The 26,217-nt window shown below is 34.5% G+C and overlaps 1 protein-coding gene and 1 long non-coding RNA gene across 8 annotated transcripts; one reads left to right on the forward strand and one right to left on the reverse strand.

Moving 5' to 3' along the window:
* Positions 1-1,732: 1,732 nt before the first annotated feature.
* On the reverse strand, positions 1,733-10,918 carry LOC148199473 (uncharacterized). Of its 7 annotated transcripts, none has more exons than XR_015786079.1 (5): positions 10,640-10,914; positions 4,158-10,445; positions 3,318-3,380; positions 2,585-2,711; positions 1,734-2,498 (listed from the first exon to the last, which is right to left on the reverse strand). It is a non-coding gene; the product is annotated as an uncharacterized LOC148199473 (long non-coding RNA). The 7 variants fall into 7 exon arrangements; XR_015786081.1 differs by having other exon boundaries at positions 3,318-3,369; positions 4,130-10,445; XR_015786078.1 differs by having other exon boundaries at positions 4,130-10,445.
* Positions 10,919-20,845: 9,927 nt separating this feature from the next.
* LOC148199474 (receptor-like protein EIX2) lies at positions 20,846-24,146 on the forward strand. Its single transcript, XM_088113974.1, has one exon. It carries the CDS (start codon positions 20,895-20,897, stop codon positions 24,045-24,047), a length of 3,153 nt encoding a protein of 1,050 aa, XP_087970100.1. The 5' UTR covers positions 20,846-20,894; the 3' UTR covers positions 24,048-24,146.
* The last annotated feature ends 2,071 nt before the right edge of the window (positions 24,147-26,217 follow it).

Genomic DNA, 26,217 nt, shown 5'->3' on the forward strand with positions numbered 1-26,217 from the left:
CTATATTCAATGTTTCAAACAAGAGCTAACTAACTATCCAACAAAGTGAAAAAAATCTGCTTACCATCATCTTCCAAGCAAGATACCCGGTTGACCCTCCTTTATGCCCTTCTTTATCATCCGAAGCATAAGGGATTCCGCGCCTCAAAACCTCTTCCACAAACAAGACAACTCCTTCCTTCTCCCCCATTCATGTTCCCCAGCCCCACTCGCATTGACGCAAACCCCTCTTCCTTTCTCATCCCATTCATCCGCAACATAACTTCAATCCCCGCCAACCTTCCTCCTCTAAGGATATCCAACAGCGCCCCTGTCACCCCTCCAATCGCAAGGCTGACTTCGATTCCCTCTCCAACGCTTCCTTCCGCCACTCTGTTTTCGCCACCTCCGCCCCCTCCAGTCCCTCGCGCCGCCACCACGTCGTGACTTCCACCATCCCCAAGTTCGACGCTTCCACCGTCGACTCTGCCTTCGGCCGTTGGGTTAGTTTTCACTGTCAGACCCCCGCCGGTCCCCCTTCCCCTACTTTCAACCTCATGAATAGATCTGAATCAAGAAATCAGTAAAAAAAAAAAAGAAATGGAAAGGGAAAAGAAGGTTGAACCTGATGTTGGAGACCTGATGTTGGAACCTGTGGTAATCGCCCTTCATCTTGAGGTAGAAGACCTTAGAATCGCCGGAGGAAGTCGGGGGAATAAGGCGAGAGTTGAGGAGCTTGAGAATACCGTCGCAGATGTTGGAGAGCTCGGACTCGATCTTGGATCAGTAGTCGCGGATGACGGTGACGTGATCCTCGTTGTCGCGGCTCTTCCTTCTGCTCGATCGAGGAGATGATGCGCCACGAGGCGCGGTGCGCTCCGATCACGTTCTTGTAGGCTATAGAGAGGAGATTCCTCTCTTCGACGTTGAGTTCCTCGTTGTCTGCGACAGCGAAGTGGAGAGCAATGCGCCAAAGAAATGAAGGAGCGGCGGAGGGAGGAGGCGGCGTAGGGAGAAGAAACGCAGAAACGTTTGAAGTGGTTGGAGGCAGCAAAGGAGGAAGCAGCGTAGTTGTGGAGGCAGGAACGCAGGGGAAACACGCGAAGGAAAACAATGGCATATGTTTTTCCTGCCCTAGACCAGACCTGCTAACTCGTTCCCAAAAACCCGAGGCAATATCCAGACTACTGCCTCGGTTGTGCTGCCACCCGATGCCTAATCCTTTAAAAAAAATTATTAAAAAAGCATACATCTCGGTTAGGGGAAACCGAGGCAGTATTGGGAACATCACAGAGTTATATGCTTCGGTTCACTTAAAGACCGAGGCAGTTACTGCTTTAGACACCAGTTAGTGAAGAACCGAGGCGTATACCTTGGCTTTTATTACACAACTGTCACCGTCTTTTTATACGCTTCGGTTTTTACAAAACCGAAGCGTATAAGGCGTGTTAGAAACTTCTTTTTTTACTAGTGATTTCCACAAAACCGCCCGAACTATCCTATGTTAACCATTCTTGTTCATCTTTATCATCTTTGTTCACAACATCATCTCTATTCCCAAAAATATTATTGATATACGATTTCTTGGAAATAATATTTTATATTGATTTTCATAAAAGCAGACTAAATAGTTTATAATAATATAAAAAGTAAACACATGTTTTTAATAATAATAATTTGTGAACGCAAAACATATTATAATCTTTATTTTTTTAATAAATAAAAAATGAAAAGGGGAACAAATAATTTTTGCAACCTGAGTTGACTTGTTAGCCGTCATTGTTGTTTTTGAAGGAAAGAAAGGTATCAATACATGTACTATAAGCCATTGCGAATAATATAACATAATGAACTAAACTAAATTATGAATAGCATAAGCAAAAGTAGAAGATCAAGGAATCAAATTAATGATCGAGGTATCTTCTGATACAAACTACGAAGTATGTGAGATTATATATAACAAGGCCTATTCAAGGTAAAACTCTATTCATATTTTGTTCCAATGATCCCTCCCATCAGACATTCTTTGATAACAACACCTGCAAAGATGACATCATACATTCTTTGTATTGGAAAGAATCACGATGAAATAATCACGATAAGAGTTTGCATTACAAGTTTATATATGGAAATTCTTATAAGAAATTAAAGAGTTTGCTAGAAATTGCTATAATTTTTTCTATATTGAAATTTTAGTGGCTTAATCAGTACCTGGTTATTATCATTAATTTACTACAGAAAAAGGGAAACATAGAAACAAGCATACACTTACAAAAACTTATAAACTCGGCAGCACTAATTTGAATGCAACAAATTGAAGCTTCATATGATAAACGCTAAAACGAGCACTGCAAGCACGTATTCATCACTTGAAAGCATACTTTATGATTCCAGGAAAATGGATATTCATGAAATAGTCTTCCCAATAAATCATTTTGGGGTCAAAGTAAAACAATTCAGTCTCTACTCCACCTTCTCTTCCCATTGACAACAACTTTTCTCTCTTCAAATCATCAAATCTGTGTACAAAACATGCATTCTCGTTAGTTAATCAATATCACTATGTCAAAACAAGCTTTTTTTTGGCCTCTAATAATTAACTTACATCCCATTGAAGAACAAGTAAGGCTTGTAAAGCTCAACCAATCTCATGATTGTGTGGATCTTCCTATTGAGGTCCACACAAATTTCAGAAAATAATGGCACGAAGCTGCATTCACCAGCTCCAGTCCCTATCAAATGCACACAATATTTACAACATTTCTGTTTCATGATGTTTTTACTTTGGATGAATTATAGAAATTAAGGATTTCAAGTAATTAACCTTTAAGGTGATAACGAATGTACATATATTTGTAGAAGTTAAAATAATCACGATGAAACCATCACAAGCTAAGTTCTTACTCTGCAGCTGCTTCACATCCATTATTTGACCACCCACAAAACTAGTGAGTTCTTTTTACCACTAATAATTTGTCCGTACTCTTCAACCAATGTTTTAAGCTTTCAAGAAAAATAAAATCTCAGAAGGAAGCAATGACAACGTTGGCATTGTCTATAAGGAAGAAGTGTGAGTAATATAAAGGAACAAATACTGACGAAGCATGTTGGGGGCTATAGTTTGGTGCATTACACTTTGAAAGATATTCATCACCTCTTTTAATCTTTTGTTGAGTGATAACTTGAATTAGGAATTTACTATATGTTTGTCCTGGACATAAACAAAAATTGTTCCAATTTTAACTAATATGGTTTACTTAAATTATGTAGAACAATACTATATTTTTCAGTACTCCTTTTTGTTACTGAAACTAGCTCACAAGATTATCCAAATTTACCTTATTGGTGGGATCCTTCCTGCCTAGCCTCTTCAAGTGAACCGCAAGCTCACTGTCAACATACTTCATATGCGAAATATCAATATATTGGCATTAAGGCAAGGATTGAAATATTGTCAACTAAGCAACATTAACAAACTAGTCAGCTCTACTAACTCAATTCCAACTCAGTACAAAACTTTCATACAAACATATAATGAAAGACACCGCAAATTAAAAGTTCAAACTCAGTGCATCCCAGTAGCACATGCGTGCTAATTATGAACTCAATTTATTGAACCAGAACATAAAACTCGTTGCAACAGTACCATTCCAGTACATTAATTATGACAACAAAAAATACATAATCAATACTTGATTATAACTACAGCCATAAACAACACAAAATTGAGCAGGAAATAGAACTCTATCTCACAACAACCATCTTCAAAAGTAAAAAATAGCATAAAACTAGAAATACATACGACAAAGGGGAGGGAGTCCTCAGACGAAGAAGGAAGATCAAGGCGCGAGCTAATTTATTTCAGGCCCAAAGTTTAATCCTTAACATACACAACATTAATCTGACAGCACTAAACATACTTATTTACTTTCACATTGCATATAAAATGAAAACAGAGTCACTAGTCAACCAAACAGAGTGCACACCACACAATTATCAATAGCAATTTCAAATCAAAAAGAATGTCTATAAACTCAAAGCACAAACCTTCCCGTACACAATCAAATAAAATTAATATTCTGAAAACTGACATATGTATAATCTTTCAAACAATACTAAAATTCAGAAAGCAAGAACAAAAAAGAATTACAGAGATCAATAATAAGAACAATGTTTACTCCCAAAATGATGGAAGCAGCCTCCACATTCAAGACTGGAGCGGCTCCTTGGACAGAATGACGCAGCGGACTGGTTGGATGAATGGCAAATGGAGGTGCACACCAGGTGTTCGATGGAAGGTTTGGTGCGGATTTGGAGGTGTGTTTGCAGTGTTTCTAGCTCAGACAGCCTTCCAAAAGGGAAGGAAGCTAGAGATAAGTGTGCTAAGAAGGCACAAGTCAATGAACTTGAAGAAGAAGTGGCTGGAACCAATTCAACAACATTTCTTTAAACAATTCAAGTTGAGTTTACAATTGATGAGCTCTCTTTTTATAGGCAAAGATGAGCTTGGGAAGTGTGCTATGAAAGCTATATCAGCATACAAATGAAAAAACGTGCAGAATCCAAGTGCAGCAGCTGTTTCCAGTCCATGTGCTCCATATGTTCCTCATGGAAAAGGTGTTGAATTAATGAACCACACGTTTGCTTGTTTCCCACGTTTTGCACATGTAAAATGTGTTTTTAACTTGGCTAAATGATGATGGCAGCAGAAGCATAGGTTTCCAAGTCTTTATTATTTTCCTACAAAACAATGTAGATGTATTTAGTAAGACTTAGAAAGAAAAAACTTTTGTTATTCAATTTCCCTTTCTTAGTTTCAAGTTGATACTTCTTAGCATGGGAAGTCCCTAAAGGGGTTGCCATCCTTCTCTCCCTTTTTAAAAACGATTTGTCCTCAAATCGGAAAGAAAGAAAGAAGCACAACTTTGGTTTTTATTTTCCACCTGGGTCAAAAATATATCTACAAAAAATAGCAACAATTAGTATGAAGAGAAGAAGATAAAATGAAGGCCTTTTGACAAAAATTTTATTAGAAGAAGTCTTGGCCTTTAATAATTTTTTGTATGCACTTTGTTTTGAACATTCCCCATGAGAAAATGAAGAAACAAAGTGATGTTTTTGAGAAGAAGAGTCAAGGTATTTACCTTTTAAAGAAGTTAACAACATGCATACCTTTGTCTCCTTCTTATTTTCTTGAGAAGATTGCTTGTCCAACCTATTTTCATGTTGTCTTTCTTTTTCAATTTTTTCTTTGATTTTTTTCTCATCCTCTTTCACTTGTTCAGGTGTGAGAGGAATCAATGTGATTTTATTTCCTTTATGGAGGAAAGTTATTTTGTTGGTATAGCCATCATGAGTGGAATTATGATCAAATTGCCATGGCCTACCAAGTAAGACATGCCTAACATCCATTGGAACAACATCACATAAAACATTTTCTTCATAGTTGCCAATGGATATTGGTATGGTTACCTGTGTGTTCACAACTATTTCTTCATCCTCTGTTATCCACTGAAGCTTATAAGGCTTGGGATGAGAAATAGTAGGTAAGGCCAATTTGTTCACCACTCTAGAACTACAACAATTGCAAGAGGAACCACTATCCACAATTAACGAACAAGTGTTTTCAAAGATTTTACATCTTGTTCGAAATAGGTTTTCCCTTTATGATTGTTCTAGTTCATTGGTTTGACTTCCAAGAAGTCGTCTTACCAATAATAACTCACCTTCACAAGGTAAGGCTTCTTCCTCAGATATAGAAGTATCTGAGTTACTAGAAGAATCTTCATTTTGACTTTGATGGTCTAAGAGATAAGTGGACCGTTTGTGAGGAAACTCAGAAGAATAATGTCCTCTCTCTTCACACTTAAAGCATTTGGTCTCTCTATCCCTTGTTTCTTTTGAAGATTCTTTGTGAAAGGTATTTCTTTCTCGCTCTCTCTCTTTTTCTTTACCTCTCACTTTTTCTTTTTCTTTTTCTTTTTCTTGAGGTTTGTCATACCTCTTTGGACTACCCTCCTCCTTAGGATTTGTCCTATACTCGGAGGTGGTAGGATAGTTCCTTTTAGTGGAAGCTTTTCTTCTAATTTGTTCTTCCACCCTCACACATAGCTACACAAAATCATTGAGATCTAAATAAGGTAAAAGTTCTACCTTATCTCTGATCTCATAGTTAAGACCGCTTTGGAACCTAGCTATGGTGAATCTCTCTTCCTCTTTGATTCCAACTCTTAACATGAGTAATTCCAACTTTTGTCTATATTCTTCAACACTCATGTTTCTTTGTTGAAGTCTATGGAGCTTGTCCATGACCTCTCTGGCATAATAGGCTGAAATATGCCTCCGATGCAAGGCTGCCTTTAACTCATTCCAGTATTGGATGGTATAGTCGCCATGCATCTTTTGATCTCTAATGATGGAGGTCCACCAATAGAGGGTTGCTCCTTGAAAAGTCAAGGTGGATAAGGTTACTCTCCTCCTATCATCTATGTGGTAACATTCAAAAATCTGTTCAACCTTCATCTCCCACTCAAAATATTCTTCCACATTGTCTCTTCCATAGAAGGGGGGAAGGTCAAGTTTGGGTTCCACATGATTGTTCCTATGATGGTTGTGTCTCCTAGGAGGGTGTTGATAGTGATCAAAAGGATGAAAACTTTTGTGATCACTATGTTGGGAATGATCACCATTATCATGGTGTTGCCTATGAGAGTGTTCCTCATTATTTTGCCCTCTCTGATTGCGAGTGAGGTTTGCAACCATCTGTCTGAGTTCATTTAACTTAGCTTTAGTTCTATTAAGTTCCTCTCTCAATTCCATATTGTCCTCATCATGATGAAAGGTGCCTTGAATACTAGAGTTACTCATACTTGTGAAGTAGAGAAAAGATTTTCAAAAGAGTTTTGAAAGGCTTCACAAGCGTTGATTTAAAATACTTTTAAAAATTATTTTTGTATTTTTGGTGAAATGACTTCTAGATAGATTCTAAAGGTAAAGAAACTGCATAGCTCCCAAGAAGGAGAGGTGAGTCTCAATGGACAAGCTTAAGAACCTTGTCCTTCCTTAGCCAGAGGTTCTCCTATTTCTTACCCAAGTTTCAATGGAGAAGTCTTTCCAAAACAGTTAGAATGCAACAATGAGATGCGCCTAGAAACCAAAAGAAGGTTTATCTATATGAGCGCGCACCTAGATATCACGGAGACTTAAAACAAAATATCAACAAGCAAAAATTAAAGAAAGATGATAAGGAAATGAAAGAGTGAAACACGACCCTAAGTGAAAGTGCAATTGACACTTGGAGCCACTTGACACACTTTCACACTAAAAAGTGGAACTAAGCTATTACAATGTTTGATGGTGCACTTGGAATTGCTTGAAAAGCCTTTTCCCAAGTCACTTTAAGTGGCAAATGAACACAAAATGGAAAAAAGTTACAAAGGTTTCGTGATATAAAGCAAAGTACAATTAAAAAAAAAACAATGTTTGGAAATGAAGCAACAAATATGGTTGCTATTTCAGATTGGTTGAAATCCAAACTTGATGTGATTTGCTGCTGGAAAAGGGTGCTGGAACAACAATGTTATAGTGCTCTTGGAGTTCAAGCTTGAAGCCCTTTTAACACCTCATCCACTTCCTAAGATGCTACCCCCTTGGAGCAAGGAATCTGAGGTAGAAACACTGCACCAAAACGTCACAACACCAAAGCAAACACCAAACCAGTCAACAAACAAAACAGCGCTGCACCAATTTTAATTTTCACAGACCAGTTTTTTGGCACAAAATAGAAGCCAAACAAGTTGAATTCAAGTGAATTTAAGCTTGGAATCACAGAAGGGACACAAAAGGAACCTAGGAGAGGCATTAGAATAGATTACACAAGCAAGAAAAAGTAAAAACAAAGATCAAAATCAAGTGCAGTGAAACTGTTTGATAATTTTGGAAACTGTTTGATGAAAGTCCCCAATGAATCTCAGATTTTGTGATTTTCGAGTTTTGGGATCAAAACTGGATTGCTTGGTTTTCTCTTGCTTTTTATGGATGTAATACACTTTTTTAATCATATCATTGCATTTGGAAACTTGAAACCAGCTTTTGCCAATCCAGAAATGAAAATTTAAAGGGTGGACAAAATCAAACAGCACTTATTTGCATACTGCACCAGAAAAATGATGTGAAAATGGTGCTTTCAAAGTGAAAATTGTATGGCAGTGTTTGGAAAGGTTAATGGATGGTGCAAGCAAGTTTATATCATCAAATGGAAGGTGTTCAACTGTCAAACAACAAGGAAAAAGGACCACAACTGAAATTCATTGGTCCAGTTAAAAAAATTTAGCAAATCAATGGTTGGAAACTGATTTTACAGTGCTGGTGTAAAAATTGACCAAATGAACAGTAACTACAAGTTTCAAATGGTAAAATTCACATGCACAAATGTTTAAATTGCACTGAAACAATCAAATTCATTCATTCACAGCAACTGTATCCAATTATGCAGCACTTTTAATCAAAACTGGACCAGAAAATGTGGTTGGAAAATGGAAACAGCAGTGGCCAAAATGAATGGTACTGTGTTTACAGCTCAACTGAGACTTCCAATAAGTTTAGATGATGTGCAATCACTTAGGCAGCAAAGACAGTAATCACATCAGAAATTCACTGGTTCACTTCTCAAAATTTAACAAAAAGTGAGTATTTCAAATGTGAAGTTGCACCAAAGCTGGGAATTGACCAACTGAACAGTGCACATAAGTTTGAAATGGCCAATTATACTTGCACAAATGATCCAATAGTACAGAAGCACACTAATTCTCAAAATCACCTTGTAAGTTGGGAAATATGCAGTAAAAATGGCCAAACAGCACCAGGAATTAAAAATATAACAAAATCAATGTTGGATGGGTCAACAAACATGTAAGAAGGTCCTAGCAACTAGATTCTAGCTGGAAACTGTTAGCTAGGAGATGTTAAATGGCCTAAGACACAACAAAGAAGTCAAGCACGGTGCAGAAGCTTGGATAAAACAGTAACAGTGATTTGAAACCAGATTTCAAGCAACTCAACTACTCATTTTTCAATTCTGTGATTATTAGGAGTTGCTATCACTTCAAACACATGTAAAAATAGTAAACAAACTTGTACAAAGCTTGAAATTAAAGAAATCTGGACTGCATCAGCTGATATCAAATTAATCCAGAAATGACGTTTTATGCAGATTTTTCTACTAGAATCAATATTTGCAATGCTAATTGGCTCAAATGATCAAAGCTGGACATGTTGCCATTGCTTTATATGATCAACATAGAGCTAGCAACTGCTCAGGACACAGTTAAAACGAAAATGAAAGCTAGAACAGAATCAAATACTTGATAACAGAGTTGAAAAATTGTACAACAGGACATGACCATGACATTACTGGAAAATGAAAAATAAAGGTTGAATTGAACTCGCACAATGGAAATGCACCGATTAAAATGATGAAAAAACACTTAAGGAAAATTAGAAACACAAGAACAGAGGTTACAAACGCGAATTGAAGCACAACAGAAAAAAAAATTATGGAAAATAGTGATCACTACACTGCACAACACGGTCAAACATAAAAAAATGGAGATGAGAGTGGCTTAGCTCTTGGAGCGTGAATGGAACGGCTGGCTCTTGATGCCAAATGATGGAAGCAGCCTCCACATTCAAGACTGGAGCAGCTCCTTGGACAGAATGATGCAACGGACTGGTTGGATGAATGGCAAATTGAGGTGCACACCAGGTGTTCGATGGAAGGTTTGGTGCGGATTTGGAGGTATGTTTGCAGTGTTTCTAACTGAGACAGCCTTCCAAGAGGGAAGGAAGCTAGAGATAAGTGTGTTAAGAAGGCACAAGTCAATGAACTTGAAGAAGAAGTGGCTGGAACCAATTCAACAACATTTCTTTATACAATTCAAGTTGAGTTTACAATTGATGAGCTCTCTTTTTATAGGCAAAGATGAGCTTTGGAAGTTTGCTATGAAAGCTATATCAGCATACAAGTGCAGCAGCTGTTTCCAGTCCATGTGCTCCATATGTTCCTCATGGAAAAGGTGTTGAATTAATGAACCACACGTTTGCTTGTTTCCCACGTTTTGCACATGTAAAATGTGTTTTTAACTTGGCTAAATGATGATGGCAGCAGCAGCACAGGTTTCCAAGTCTTTATTATTTTCTTACAAAACAATGTAGAAGTATTTAGTAAAGTACACATTCTAAGACTTAGAAAGAAAAGAACTTTTGTTATTCAACTTCCCTTTCTTAGTTTCAAGTTGATACTTCTTAGCATGGGAAGTCCCTAAAGGGGTTGCCATCACAAAAGCTCCGAAGTGGAGCCATGCTGAACCAGAACGATGGAGCCACCGCGCCGGTTGTGTGTCCCTTGCAACATTCCATGATGCCTTTCCCTTCAGGTAATGGTTGGTCCGAATCGAAATTGCAATCACCTGCGAAACACCACAAAACCCAGTTTTCATCAGTGCCTTCAGCAACGATCTCCTTCAACATCATCGCGCCTCATCTTTGCGGCAACCACGAAAAAATCATGGTCATTCTCCACCTTTCGAGCAAGTCGTGAGCCTTAATCGCGAATAATCCCAAATTAGAAACAGAAAGCCCCAAATCTAAGTTCGAATCAAACCTTCATCGCAAGCTTCATTTTCACCACCGCACGCCATTGTGAAACAGAGATCCTGCATCATCATTCCTACATCGTCGTCGCGATCTTTCTCTCAACAAACGCGAAGCTCTCGAAGACCTGCAATATTTGAGGTCAAATAGAAAACAAGCGCGGTGCGAAAATCAGGAGGGAAATGAAACAAAAATTTCTTTAATAAATTTTTTTTTTAATTTTTCAAAACTGTCAGAACACTCGGTACCGTTATAGAGTCGCACAGCGGAATAAAATACTCGGAAAGCGTGTTAGGTCACAAATCAAGTTTTGATGGTCCATTTTAGAAAAACAATTTTCTTAGAAAAAAATTATCAAACAGTTGATGTGCATAAAACAGTAAAGAGAGTAGAGAGTAGAAAAATTGATACACTGGATTTTTATCCTGGTTCGATTCAAAAGAATCTATGTGCAGTTGTTAATCACTATAAAAAGTGATTAACGATTTCACTAAAATCAGTTTCACAAATTACAATACGAGTGAATAAAAAAAATAGAGAGATAAACCCTTCCTTCGACGAATGAACCGGAAGATGACCACCTTGCCAACTCAAAGAGAACCACTCCGACTATCGACACACGAAACGTGAGCTTCTCCTATTCACGAGACCAGGCAAAGCACTTGAACTAGCTTTTTAGAACTTCCTCAGACATACTGTATTCTCAAAAAGCTCAGAGTTATCTTCTTAGAGTTTTGGAAGAACCTTATATAGCCAACTATTCTGAATTCGCAGAGATAAATGATAACTGCCACAGATAATCGATTATTGTTAGTGATAATCGATTATTTGAGTCCGTTACAAGGTTTTTCAAAAGTGATAATCGATTATCCTGAGGAATAATCAATTATTCCAGAGACTTTGGCAGTTCTCATCAGAACCAGTGATAATTGATTATTTTGAGTAATAATCGATTATTCCAGACCAACAAGGTTTTCAGAAAAGCTCAAGATAATCGATTATAGCTTCTAATAATCGATTAAATGCGTAACAGTTCTGGAAATACAAGTTCTTCTAAGTATTACATGTTTAAAGCCTTTCCTAATACATTTATAATCTACAAAGTGCTTTTAAAACAATTAGAACAATTTATCTTCTTGCAGCATCATCAAAATCATTTATCTTCAAATTTACCAATGCTCCTCAATGGTAACAAAAACCGCCGAAACTTTATAGGGGTATTCATAATCGAAATAAATCCCTATTATAATGTTATTTTTTTAGTGATAAAATTGTGGTAGAAAACCAGATAAATTTATAAACTAAAAAAAATGATCAAAATGCATATAAAAATATAATGAGAAGAATATGTGTACCTTTTAAATGATGATGCAAAAATCTTACTTGTAATAAGTTGTGAGAAGAGGTAACTAGAAGATGAAGAACATGACCTTGTAGTAGAAATGTGGTATGGGATTTAATATGTATAGAGGGATTAGGAAATAGTAAAGGGTAAGATGAAGTAGAGTTTTGCGATGGAATGAAGAGATTTTTGAGAGAGAAGAGATGGATATTATGTAATTGTGTGTGTTTTTGGAGTCAAGAGAATGTGGGTATTTATAGAGTTAAGGATGGAGAAAGATAATTTTCTTAAAAATGAGTGGAAAAATAGAAAAAGTTAAGGTGAAAAATAAGTATGAGAAATAATATAAAAAGTTGGTGGAGAAATTAAGTGAAATAAAATATAGTAAATTAATGTGGAAATTAAGTGAAAGAAATAATATAAAAAATGGGTAGAGAAAGTAGGTGAAATAAAATATAGTGAATAGTAAAAGTTAATGTGGAAAATAAGTGAAAGAAATAATATAAAAAGTGGGTGGAGAAAGTAGATGACATAAAATATAGTAAATAGTAAAAGTTAATGCGAAAAATAAGTAAAAGAAATAATATAAAAAGTGGGTGGAGAAATTAGGTGAAATAAAATATAATAAAGAAAGATAAGTGGAAAATTTCGAAAAGTTAGAAGAAACTTAAATAAAAATAAATATATAAAAAATGTAATAGTAAATGAAAAATGTATGTGATGGAAGGTGATGTGGAGAATGGGTGTGATAAGAAAAATAAATTGTGAGGAAGTAAAAAAGTGTAGGATTATTTTGGGTCATTGGACTTAAGGTTAAAAATTTAATTTGGAGGTACAAATAGTAAAATGAACCGTATTATTTTTCTTTATTACTTTTTGTTTATTTATTTTTTGTGATAAATTTTATTTATGCGGACAAAATTGGGTGTTGATAACCACCAACAACATCATCCTGACCATCCCCTTCACCATGCCTATATAAAAGTAAGTAATTAATTTATTAATTTGATTTATGTTACTGGTTTGATTTTGAACCCAGTAAGTTATACATATTATAATATTTGCCAAAGAAATTAATTTTAATGTTTGAATACTAAATTAGAAATTAATGTGATTAAATAATTGATTAATTAAAGATAAAATGTTATTACATTTGTTAGCTCTAAAAATATAAATAATGTGAAGATGCAATATTAGAAAATATTTTAGTTATGACAAAAGCTTTGGACTTAGTCAAAGTTGTTTCAATTTTGATTATGGTGAAGAAAGTCCGTATAGTTGGTTGTCTATGTAGACCTACATAATTATCATACTATAATATTACAAATCATTTTCTTATATATAAGTAGTAAATGTTCAAATTTTACTTTATTACCTTTACTAAAAAAACATGTATAATATTTTGTTTCCCGGTTGACACTTTGATGTATCCGCCTCGACGTCTTCGTTGCCTCCTATTGGTGGTGATGATATTTACATGGTGAGAGTAGATTCATTAAAAGAACTTTTCAGAACTTATACCATTGAATCGACTCACTGAGGCTTTGGAGAAGTTTATATCTTCATCTATATCATCTATTGGTTTTTCTAAATTCTGTCTATTGTCAAATGATTATATCCTCAATATCTCGTGATTCATGGTCACATGCGCATCAGTTGGTTCATTTATATGTAGGAAGTCACCTATTGAGTAAGAGAATGAGTGTCATTGCAAATTAATATTTCTTTTGTTAAATAACAAAAAGTTGTTGTTTGTGACTGACATGCATTCGGTATTTCGGTTCTTTTTCCAATCCTTTTTTCTTAACTTAACGTGGTTAATTTGATTTTTAGGACTTCATTTAGTATGACTTTAATGCCTAAGGATGGTGCCACCATTTTATTTGTGCTAAACATATATACCTACCATGATATTTGCATTGCCATAATTGAGATACTTTTAAGTATAAACTTTTGAAATTAACTTTTGTTTTTTGGTTCAACAAATTGTGCAGCACTAGAGTTCACTGGTAATTCAACTGAGATTTCCATTTTATTCTTAGCCTTGGTCAGAACTTCCCCATTTTGTTTTCTTAGTATCTTGTTTTTCACTTGAAAATTTGACTTCTTTTGAGCCCTGCTACTTCTTATCTCTACTGGCAGTCTTTTGAGCCCTCCTTCTTTCATGACAAGCAAACAAACTTAGAACATGAGCATGACAAGATATTCATAGTACATGGAGTCTCTAGAAGCAAGTCATACTTTTGTAGTCTTAGCTGAACTAATAAATCTACTAGTGGTATGGTATTTATCATTGTAAATGGTTTTGACATAGTGCCAACTTAGATTTAGATTGATAAGTTCGTTTATTATGAGTATATATTAAAATTGTGGTTGTTGAATAGTGTTTCGGCTGGATCCGGGCGGACCCTACGGAAACAAACTTCAGAATCGGACGAGCGTCTCCGAGTGGTCGAGTCGGGCGGGCGGATGCTTTCTCTCCAGCGGACGGGCGGACGCTTTCTCTCCAGCGGACGGGCGGACGTTCGATGACGGACGAACGCGAACAGTAATGACCGGACGAACGCTTCCTGTGCTGCTCCTCACTCCAAACTGGGCGGACGCTTTCTGTTCCAAGCTGGACGGGCGTCCTCCATTCCTGGCGGATGATCCTTACTTTCAGCTCCAAGCTGGGCGGGCGTCCTCCCTCTCCTCGGCGCTGCTCCAACCTCCCAGTTGGGGAGGGGCCGGGTACCTGCTAAAGGCACTCCGACGCTCAAGTCAGTAATATGACAGAGCGATTGTGATGCGTGTATGCATCGTTATCAAGTTAAGTTTTCAGTTCATACCTGAGACCTTTATTTATAGTGAGTTTGTAATGGGCTTTTACCTTTTGGGGGCCTCGGAACGGCCCAATAATACCTTAATCTTCATTAAGGACTTTATTGTGTCATTAGCGCAACTAAGTGCGGATCGGTTGGGATTGGTGGTCGGTCAGGGAAGTTACCCGGGGTGGGCGTCAAGTCCTTGGGCGGACGTCAACTCCTTGGGCGGACGTCCAATCTATGGGCGGACGTCCCATCATTGGCCGAACGTCCAGCTCTTGGGCGGACGTTCAGTCAATGGGCGAACGTCCCATCTTGGACGAACGTCCCATCTCTTGGGCGGATGTCAACTCCTTGGGCGGACGTCAACTCCTTGGGCGGACGTCAACTCCTTGGGCGGACGTCAACTCCTTGGGCGGACGTCAACTCCTTGGGCGGACGTCAACTCCTTGGGCGGACGTTCCACGCTGGGCGGACGTTCCACTCTTGGGCGAACGTCCCGCTTCGGGCGGACGTCCAGCTCTTGGGCGGACGTTCCGCACTGGGCGGACGTTCCACTCTTGGGCGAACGTCCCGTTTCGGGCGGACGTCCAGCTCTTGGGCGGACGTTCCGCATTGGGCGGACGTTCCACTCTTGGGCGAACGTCCCATTTACTAGATGGCTGGGCGCTTGGTCTATGCCGGGAGGTCTTGTTAGTACAAATAGGTAACACGTTATAATAGATTTATTAATGTAATTGTTTAAGAGTTTGTTAAAGAAAAAGAGTTGTATTTATTTCCTTGAATTCTATTTATAAAAGATAATCAATTCTTACTATTTGAAAATTTGGTAATTGTATTTGACTTTTATCAACTTATAGAACTTTTAATTATTGAGTGCATATGTGAAATCACCGATTTTTTTTTTTGTAAAATCACAAATTACATATGGATTTTTCCGTATATATTATATTTTTCGTATATAATTACATATAAATTTTACATACAAAACCTTTTGTATGTAATTAAATATGTAAAAATCTGTATGTAAATTATATACAGATATATCTGTATATAACTTAGCTATGTCATTTTTATATACGAATTTTTGTTTGTATGTAATTCGTATGTAACATTCTTTTATATACAGATTTTGGACATTATATATAGATTTTGGTCGTATGTAATTGCGATTTTTCTTAATGGTACTGAATATGTAAATCATGAATTTCTTAATTTTTTATCTCATAAAGGTATTGTTCATGAACTAACCTGTGTTAACACTGTTCAACAAAATGGGGTTGCTGAAAGAAATAATCATCATCTTCTTGAAATAACTAGAGCTCTGCTTTTTCAAATGTCTATTCCAAAAAATTACTAGGGAGAAGCTATGTTAATTGCCCATCAACTGGTTACCCAGTAGTATCTTAAATGACATTAGTTCTATAGAGTTTCTATTGTCTTTTGTTCCTTCTTTTTCCATAATATTGAGTCTACCTAGTCGAGTCTTTGGATGTGTTGTTTTTGTTCACTCTCATCATCCTAACCGTGGTAAATTAGATGTTAGAGCTCTTAAATGTGTCTTTATTGGGTATCATTCTAATAAAAAATGGTACAAATGTTATCATTCTCAAAGTCCTCGTGTTTTTATCATCATGGATGTCACCTTTCATGAAACACAATCCTTTTATGTTAGTCTACCACTTTAGGGGGAGAAAGCACTTGAAGTGGATGAACTCTCCTTCTTGTCATTACCACGTTTGGCTTTGCAGGATGCCCAAGACCTGAGCAATGAAGCTACCATAGTCCACAGTGAGGAAGAAGACATATTTTTTGGCAACAAATATGAAAGAAGAAAACAACCCACTTCAACTCTCAAGCAAGAAAAATTGTCTGATCTGGAGGTCAAGATCCTTGAAGATATCAATGAGGAGGAGGTAAGTATTACTGAGGATGGGAAGAAAATCATATGCTAAATATCTTATTTCTAAGTATGTTTGCACTAACAATCTCTTTGATAAGCATAGAAGTTTTATTGATGCCATAGAAATTCCTACCTCAATCCAGGAGACCATGAAAATTGAACATTGGAATCAAGCCATGAAAGAAGAGATGAAATGCATTAGAAAAAAATTCAATTTGGGAGATTGTTGATAAGCCAAGAGACAAGAAGGTAGTAGGGTGTAGATGGATATTCACAGTGAAATATAAGGCAAATGGGACTATAGAAAGATATAAAGCTAGATTGGTGGCAAAAGGATATACCCAAACGTATGGGATTGACTATGAGGAGACATTTGCCCCAGTGACAAAGATGAATACAGTTCGAGTTATTCTCTCTTTGGCTGCCCATTTTGGATGGGAATTACACCAGCTAGATGTGAAGAATGTCTTTCTTCATGAAAATCTAGATGAGGAAGTGTACATGGAGATTCTCCCAGGTTTTGAAGTGAAAAATGAAAGAAACAAGGTATGCCTCCTGAAGAAAGCATTGTATGGTCTTAAGCAATCCCCTAGAGCATGGTTTGGAAGATTTACAAAAGCAATGGTTTCCTTGGGATACAAACAAAGCCAAGGAGATCATACTCTATTCATAAAGCACTCCTCTACATGTAAACTCACTCTATTACTTGTCTATGTGGATGATATGATTATTGTAGGAGATGATGAAACAAAAAAATTAGCATTAAAAGATAAATTGCCAGCTCAGTTTGAAATGAAAGACATAGGAAAACTCAAATATTTTCTTGGAATAGAGGTTGCCTATTCCAAGAACGAAATTTTCATCTCCCAAAGGAAATATGTACTTGATCTCCTCAAAGAAACAAGATAGTTAGGATGTAGAACCTCAATAATTCCTATAGAACAGAATCACAGAATTGGAAGTGAAGAAAGTGCTCCCAATATTAGAGATTGGTAGGAAAATTGATTTATCTATCACACACAAGACCATACATTGCTTATGATGTGAGTGTAGTGAGTCAATTTATGCATGATCCAAGAGAGAGAGACATGCAAGCAGTTGACAAAATTCTCTAATACTTGAAGTCAAGTCCAGAAAAGAGGTTGTTATTCAAAAGGGAAGACACATTGACTATGAAGATATATACTGATGCGGACTATGCAGGTTTTATTATTGACAGAAAATCTAGTTCTGGTATTGTGTATTTCTTGGAGATAGTCTGGTAACATGGAGAAGCAAAAAGCAAGATAGAGTATCTCGTTCTAGTACAGAAGCTAAACTTCAAGCCCTTGCTCAAGGAATGTGTGAAGGACTTTAGAAGAAAATCATTTTGGATGATCTTAGTCAAAGTGGAGAACCCGATGGAACTATACTGTGACAATAAGTCTGCTATGAGTATAGCCCATAATCCAGTACAACATGACAGAACCAAAAACATGAAATTAACAGACATTTCATCAAAGATAATCTTGACAGAGGATTTGTGATTACAAACTCATGTTCCTATAAAACATCAAATAACAAATATTTTTACAAAAGGCTATCTTCTGGGTAGATTTTAAGATCTTGTAGGCAAATTGAGAATTATTGATATTCATTCACCCACTTGATGGGGAGTATTGTAATTAGTGTAAATATCTTTAGAATCTTCTTAATTAGAGAAAATAAATATATATAATCTTTTATTTTATTTTGTTTTCCTAGTTTCCCTATTTCTCTTTTTAGGAGAATTAGAATATTACATATAGAGGATATTAAAATGTATTTTTCATGATTGAGAATAATAAATTAGTTTTATTTTCAACTATATGTTTCTTTTCACAATAATTACTTGAATTGTGTACCTATATTTTGAAATTTGTTTCGTTTGCTATATATGCATATTTCTTTTATGAATTAGTTAACTCGTTATTATGCTTGTGTCCTTTTTGTTGTTTTTTCCTTTTTTGCAATAAATAATATTATTTTGTGTGAATACATGAATAATTAGGAATTGGTTAACAGAAGATGGTGCAACTCTCTAATCTTTAAATCAACATTTGAATTCTAGTCTATATGTAAAGATATTAAACTTGTTAAGGGTGTACACATCTCTTAGAACACAACATAACACAAGATATTGTAGGTTTAATTCTACTTAGACATTTCTAATACCGTGAGCTATTTATTGTAGGTTTAATTCCACTCAGACATTTATAATATAATACAGTGTGCTACGGTTTCATTTTTTAGAGAAAGTGTTTCAGGGCTCTCCATTAAACTCCTCACACATTACATTATGCTCTTTCTTTTATTTATAGTGAACGGCCGGAATTAATAGATGCCAACCACTCACCTAAATATTTTAAAAAGAAATTATTCTTTAATAATAAATATATTAAAATTATAATAGAATTTTTTTAATAAAAAATAAAATGTATCTAACACATTAAAATAAGTAATTATTTATTTATTTTAAAAGTCAACAAACTTTTAAAATAATTCTTAGAAATATATATCATGGATTAAATTGACTAATAATGTAATTTGAATTTTACACATAATTTAGAATTTGGAGATTGATATGAAAATTTTAAATTTAAGAAAACAAAAACTATATTTAAAAACTAAAATAATAATTTATTAGATATTAAATGATAGAGTTAAAATATATTTTTATTTTTGTGTAAATCAGTTTAAAAACAAATTAAATAAATAAAATAATGTTCTAAAGAGAAATGTTTTTATATGATATTATAAACAATTTTTATTATATATATATTATTTGTTAAAATAATATTATTATAAAAAATAAAAATTAAATATGTGTTTCTAAATTTTATTTTATTACTGATCAAATAATTATAAATCATGAAAAGATAAAATTGAAAATGAAAAAAAGAATATAAAAAATTTATTCTCTAAATATAAGTTATTTTTGAATAATTTATTAAATGACAAATTAATTATAAGTTATAAAAGAATAAAATAAAAAAATAGAATAAAAAAACAGGTTTAAAAATAAAATAAATAAATAAAAAGATAAAATAAATTTTATGTACATATAATAACAAAATAAATATAAACAAAAAAAATTAAAAAATATAAAATAAATAAATAAAAAATTAAAATAATTTCTATAGACATAACAACAAAATAAATATAAATAAACAATTAAAAATATTAAATGAATAAAATATTAACTTTTAAACACTTAGTAATACAATAAAATAGATAATAAAAGAAATTTATTAACATCTTGTTATAAGACTAAAAAAAATTTGTAAACCTGTTCCAATAGACGTGTTCTCCACTTTATAAGGAGTCACATGTGTATGACATGATCTCTACATTATGTCATGATATCTAGATAGTCATTATTGCTGCAAAGGGAAAGACATTGAATGCAACAATGAACGCGCTCATCTACACATGTTTCATATTCTTGGTAAAGATACGTAGTCAAATCTCTTGCAAACATTCACCATTGCAATTAGTAAGTCCTTTTCTTCATCTCTTGTTTTCATACCAACCGTATTCATGTATATGCGCTCAGCTTTAACTTCCTCCAATAACTTTCTCAACACTTTTCATGCATATGTTTCCAGTCAAGTCAGCTATCATCTCCTATTGTACTGAAACTGTTTCAAAGCCTCCTTTCTTTGTATCATTTTATCAATCAAAATAACTGTGCATGCGGGAAATAATAAGAGACATTTTACCTTAGTTATCAAGATTCTTATATAAAATATTAAAAAAATAATCTTTTTTTAACATTAAATCTTAAGATTCTGGATTACAGTAATTTCTTAAGTTTTTGTACGAGTTTGTTTAGTGACAAATATTTCTTATGTTTTTTCATGAAAAATCCAAAAAGTGAATCTCAGAGTCATTGTTTGTTTAATAACCAGTTCAAATAGGTATAATATATCTAGCGTGAATATAAATCCTATGATTGTGGGTTATTTGGGGGTCGAAAGTATTCAAAGATTCCAAGCAACTAGTCCAATTATTGGTGTGAAAACTCCTTTTCTATTTACTGGCATGGAGCCCAACAAAAACTACTGGAAGAACTATACTCTACCAAAACGCTTATATATTCAATCGTTTTGGTTTACACACTTCACAATTAAGAGTAGACGGATCAAATTCAAGGTCCTTGTTTCACTCTTAGGTATTTAGTATCACCAAAAAAATAATGACTACTTGTTTTCCTAAACTCTGTTGTGTACTTCTCCTCCTCTTGCTGCCTGCTGCAGAATCCATTCTCGGATTCAACAATACCGCAGAAATAAAGTGCATTGACAGGGAGAGACAAGCACTCCTTAACTTCAAACATGACCTCGTAGATGCTCATGACATGCTGTCTACATGGAGAGACGACGACAACAGTCGAGATTGTTGCAAGTGGAAAGGCATTCAATGCGACCCTCAAACAGCTCATGTAACCGTCCTTCGTCTCCGTGGTGGTTCGGATACACAATATTTGAGTGGTGCAGTCAATATCACTTCACTGTTTCCCTTGCAAAATATTCAACGTTTGGATCTGAGCAAAAATGAATTTATAAAGAGTCACATCCCAGAACTCATGGGCTCACTTACCAACTTAAGATATCTCAATCTCTCCTATTCTGATTTTGGTGGTAATATTCCTACCCAACTTGGAAGCCTTAGACATTTATTGTCTCTGGATTTAAGTCACAATTATCTTCTCCGTGGAGATATCCCTTATCAACTTGGAAGCCTTACAAATTTAAGGTATCTTGATCTCAGTCATAATAAACTTGATGGGAAAATCCCTTGTCAACTTGGAAATATGTCACAGTTGAGATACCTTGGTCTCACTCGTAATTCATTTTCTGGAGCACTCCCTTTCCAGGTTGGGAGTCTTCCTTACTTGCAAACTCTTGGACTTGGTGGTGATTTTGATGTCAAACCTAAGGATGCACACTGGCTGTCTAATCTCTCTTCTCTAACACATCTTGCCATCGATGGTTTACATAACCCTGACTGGTTGCATATGATTCATTATCCAAAGCTAGGAGAGTTGAGACTAGTTAACTGTTCTCTTTCAGATACCCATATTCAATCTCTGTTTTATTCACGTTCCAACTTTTCCAATTCTCTTACCATCCTTGACCTTTCTTCTAATATGCTCACATCCTCAACATTTCAATTATTGTCTAACTTTCCTTCTCTTGTGATCCTTGATCTTTCCTATAATAAGATGACATCATCGGTCTTTCAGGGTATTTTCAACTTCAGTTCAAAACTTCAAAATCTTTATTTGCGAAACTGTAGTCTTAGGGATGATAGTTTTCTCATGTCAGCTATTTCAATTACGAATTCTTCGTCTTCTCTTGCCTCACTTGGTCTCTCCTCAAATCTATTGAAATCATCATCCATATTTTACTGGCTCTTCAACTCCACTACCAATCTTCGTAAACTTGAACTTAATGACAACATGTTGGAAGGTCCCATTCCAGATGGATTTGGGAAAGTAATGAACTCTCTTGAAGTTCTTGACCTCTCTAGTAACAAACTGCAAGGCGAGATTCCATCTTTCTTTGGGAACATGTGCACATTGCAGAGTTTATTCCTCTCAAACAACAAGTTGAGTGGGGAAATTTCCCATTTCTTTCGGAATTCATCATGGTGCAACAGACACGTGTTTCAGAATTTGCTTTTGGATGGAAATTGCTTGGAGGGTGATGTCACTGAATCCCATCTTTCAAAATTTTCCAAATTAAGGTACTTATATTTGTCAGATAACTCCTTATCTTTAAAAATAGTCCCTAACTGGGTTCCTCCTTTTCAAATAATAAGCTTGGAACTAAGATCTTGCAAGTTGGGTCCTAGCTTTCCTAGTTGGCTGCAGACTCAACGCTCTTTACTTTATCTGGATATTTCTGAGAATAGGCTTAATGGTTCAGTACCAAAATGGTTTTGGAACACCTTGCATAATGTGGGAAGTTTGTATATGTCTCAGAATAATCTCAGTGGAGCAATTCCTAATAATATATCATTGAAGCTTTTCAATAGACCGTCCATATTTCTGAATTCAAATAATTTTGAAGGAAAAATTCCGCAATTTTTACTACAAGCTTCAGACCTAAGGCTTTCTGATAATAAATTTTCAGATTTGTTTTCATTCATATGTGACCAACGCACAGATGGAATGGCCACCTTGGATTTATCAAACAATCAATTGAAGGGACAACTCCCAGACTGTTGGAAATCTGTACATCAGTTATTGTTTCTTGATTTAAGCAACAATAAATTGTCAGGGAAGATTCCTGTGTCCATGGGCAGCCTTGTTAAATTGGAAGTCTTGGTTTTACGAAACAATAACCTGAGAGGTGAATTAGCTTCCACTTTGAAGAATTGCAGCAATTTAATTATGTTGGATGTGGCCGAAAATATGTTTTCTGGCCCAATACCATCATGGATAGGGGAAAATATGCAACAATTGATAATATTGAACATGCGAGGGAATCACTTCTCTGGACATTTTCCAATTCAACTCTGTTATTTGAAGCGCATTCAATTCTTAGATCTTTCGAGAAATATGTTATCAAAAGGAATTCCATCTTGCTTAAAGAATTTGACTGCAATGACTGAAAAGAACATCAACACAAGTGATACTCTAAATCGTATATATTCGATGAATATCACTGATTTTGAAATGTATGGCGTTTATAGTGAGAAAAATTACACCCTTAGCATAAGCTTGATGTGGAAAGGCGTGGAACAGGGGTTCAAAAATCCAGAGTTACAGCTTAAGAGCATTGATATTTCAAGTAATAATTTAAGTGGTGAAATACCGAAGGAGATTGGATATTTGGTTGGGCTAAATTCTCTGAATTTATCCAGAAATAATCTGAGAGGAGAAATTCCTTGTGAGATTGGTAGTTTAAGATCACTAGAGTTCATCGATTTATCAAGAAATCATTTCAGTGGGAAAATTCCTTCTTCTCTTTCTGAAATTGACGGTCTGGGGAAACTAGACTTGTCACACAACTCTCTTTCAGGAAGAATTCCATTGGGAAGACACTTTGAAACCTTTGATGGGTCTAGTTTTGAAGGAAACATTGATCTTTGTGGTCAACAACTCAATAAAAGTTGTCCTGGAGATGGAGATAAAACAATAGTAAATCTTTCAAGAGCTGAAGCAATGAATGATGATGAAGATAGCTGTTTCGCTGAGGCATTATACATGAGCATGGGGATCGGATACTTCACTGGATTTTGGAGCTTAGTAGGGCCAATGCTACTTTGGCGTTCTTGGAGAAATGCTTATATGAGATTCCTAAATAAATTGACAGACAGTATATATGATCAGTTGTATTGAATGTGACGAGAAAAAGGTATGCGTGTATCTTCTCCTTTTCAAATTCACGATGTCTTGGTTGAATGTAGTATGTTATAGGCAAAAAAATATGGGTTCTTGAGCCAGAACATTTAATACGTACTCTCTTTACTCCGTTATCCCCCATTTAACCTAGTATTTAAGAATTAATACTTCAATTTAAATCATATATTTATATTATATTTATGTTTGATATTTTAAAATCTTTTAAGATACATTATTGATATTTATTAATGAAATATTTAATATATTAAGCATAATATTTTTTATTAAAAATATTTTTTATTCTTTCCATGCATCAAATGATTCCATGAATAAAAATCAAATACTTTTCTTTCCAAAATTATTTGATAAATCCTTAATTATTTAAAAAAAACAATAATAAAAATACCTATACTACCTAAAAATAAGCTTAAAAAAATGTTAATAACAATTATCAAACTACCCTAGACTTGAATTTTTCATGTTTCCATGAAAGACAAAATTACTAGTTAACTTATTATAATAACACAAAAACAAATGACTTTCCAATCTTAACGAAACATCGAAAGAGAATTTCACTTGTAACACCAAAACTCAAGATGGAACAACATGATATTTTTTATCAAAGTAAAATGTAAGTAGTATTTAGAAACAATTTAAATTTTATTACAACGAAAAAACATAAATTCCCTATATAATAATATTTAATCAAATGTAATTATGGTGAGCCACAATGAATTATATAGGTGATCAATTCCCTGTTTAAATTAAATCACTTGGATAGTTTTTAATATGCTAATGAAAAACAACATGCTTAGATATTAACTAAAGTTTAAAATTTAGTACTTAATTTATTTAACTATATAACAACCTAGAAAATATCTTAACAGAAATGGTGGATTTTATAAAAAGAGAACACTAAAATATTTTAATAATAAAAGGTTTAAATTATAAATAAATTTCTAATAACGAAAGTTTATTATATAAAAATCATTATTTACTTATAAAGATTTTCTAGAATTTTCTTTGTCTTTTCATTTTTTGAATTTTCTCTAATATGTTTAACGAGATCTATGTTGGATTCACAACAGAGAGGTTTACTGATGGAAACTCATCCAAGAAGCTAAAACATTAGCTATGACTAAGAGAATAGAAGGAGAAGAAAGATTCCAAAGAGCTCTTTTGTGGAAGATAGGGTATTTGTCTTTCCTTTCTCTTAGCATTGTAAAAATATAAATAAGTCTTTTTTTATGCCTTGTATTTAGGACGATCTTACATTTTGTTTAGGCTTGTATTTTTTGTCATTTTTGTTGAATAGCCTATGATTTAATTGATTATGTAAATGGCCTAATTGATTAAAACAAACTATCCTACAAAAAGAGTGCAATTCTATGATTTAATCGATTATGTAAGTACCATAATCGATTAAAACAGACAACTTTATGCAAAACTGTTGTTTTGGCTTTCAAAAGTGACTCTTGAGTGACTAGGGAAGCTAAGTGGTTCTTTGGCTACCTTGGGCCTCAAGTGATCTTAAAACATTGCTTCTGAACCTAGAAATCCTCTAAAGGTGCATACATTTGAAACTAACTAAGAAGATTATTGAATTTTTTACTTCAAAAGGTACATTAGTCACTCTTTAAAAAACATCTAAAGTTTTTTTGTTCCAGATTCATTTTCTTTTTCTTTCTTCTCTGTTAAGACTTGAGTTCACTACCCCTTCTATAAATAGGAGTGGTGAAGCATCGTAAAAAAAAGTTGATAAATAATATAGAAAAATTATGCCAATTTTGCAACTCTTCTTTTTTAAGTTTATTAGGATAGTTGTCTTCTTGATTACTCCTAACCTTTTTCTAGACTGTTAGCCCAACCTCTATAAGACTTGAAATTTTATATAACTCTAGATATAATTAAAATATTGTTTATTGATAAATAAGTTTTGTTTATAGAAGTATCATATGGTTTAATTAATAAGAACTTAGTATGGTGGGAAAATGTCTCGTGTATATTTTTTATGTGTAAAATAATTAATGATGTGAGTAAAAATATGAAAATGTAAAATAAGAATAACTTAAATATATATTAAATGGATGGATTGGCACAGCATGAGCGACCTCGTGTGTAAGTAGGATATTTTAGTCTTTTCAGTTATTGATATATGGTGTAGATA

The sequence above is a fragment of the Vigna umbellata genome, chromosome 4, assembly GCF_029865625.1.
Source record: "Vigna umbellata cultivar VRB3 chromosome 4, Vumbellata_1.0, whole genome shotgun sequence".
NCBI classification, from domain to species: domain Eukaryota; kingdom Viridiplantae; phylum Streptophyta; class Magnoliopsida; order Fabales; family Fabaceae; genus Vigna; species Vigna umbellata.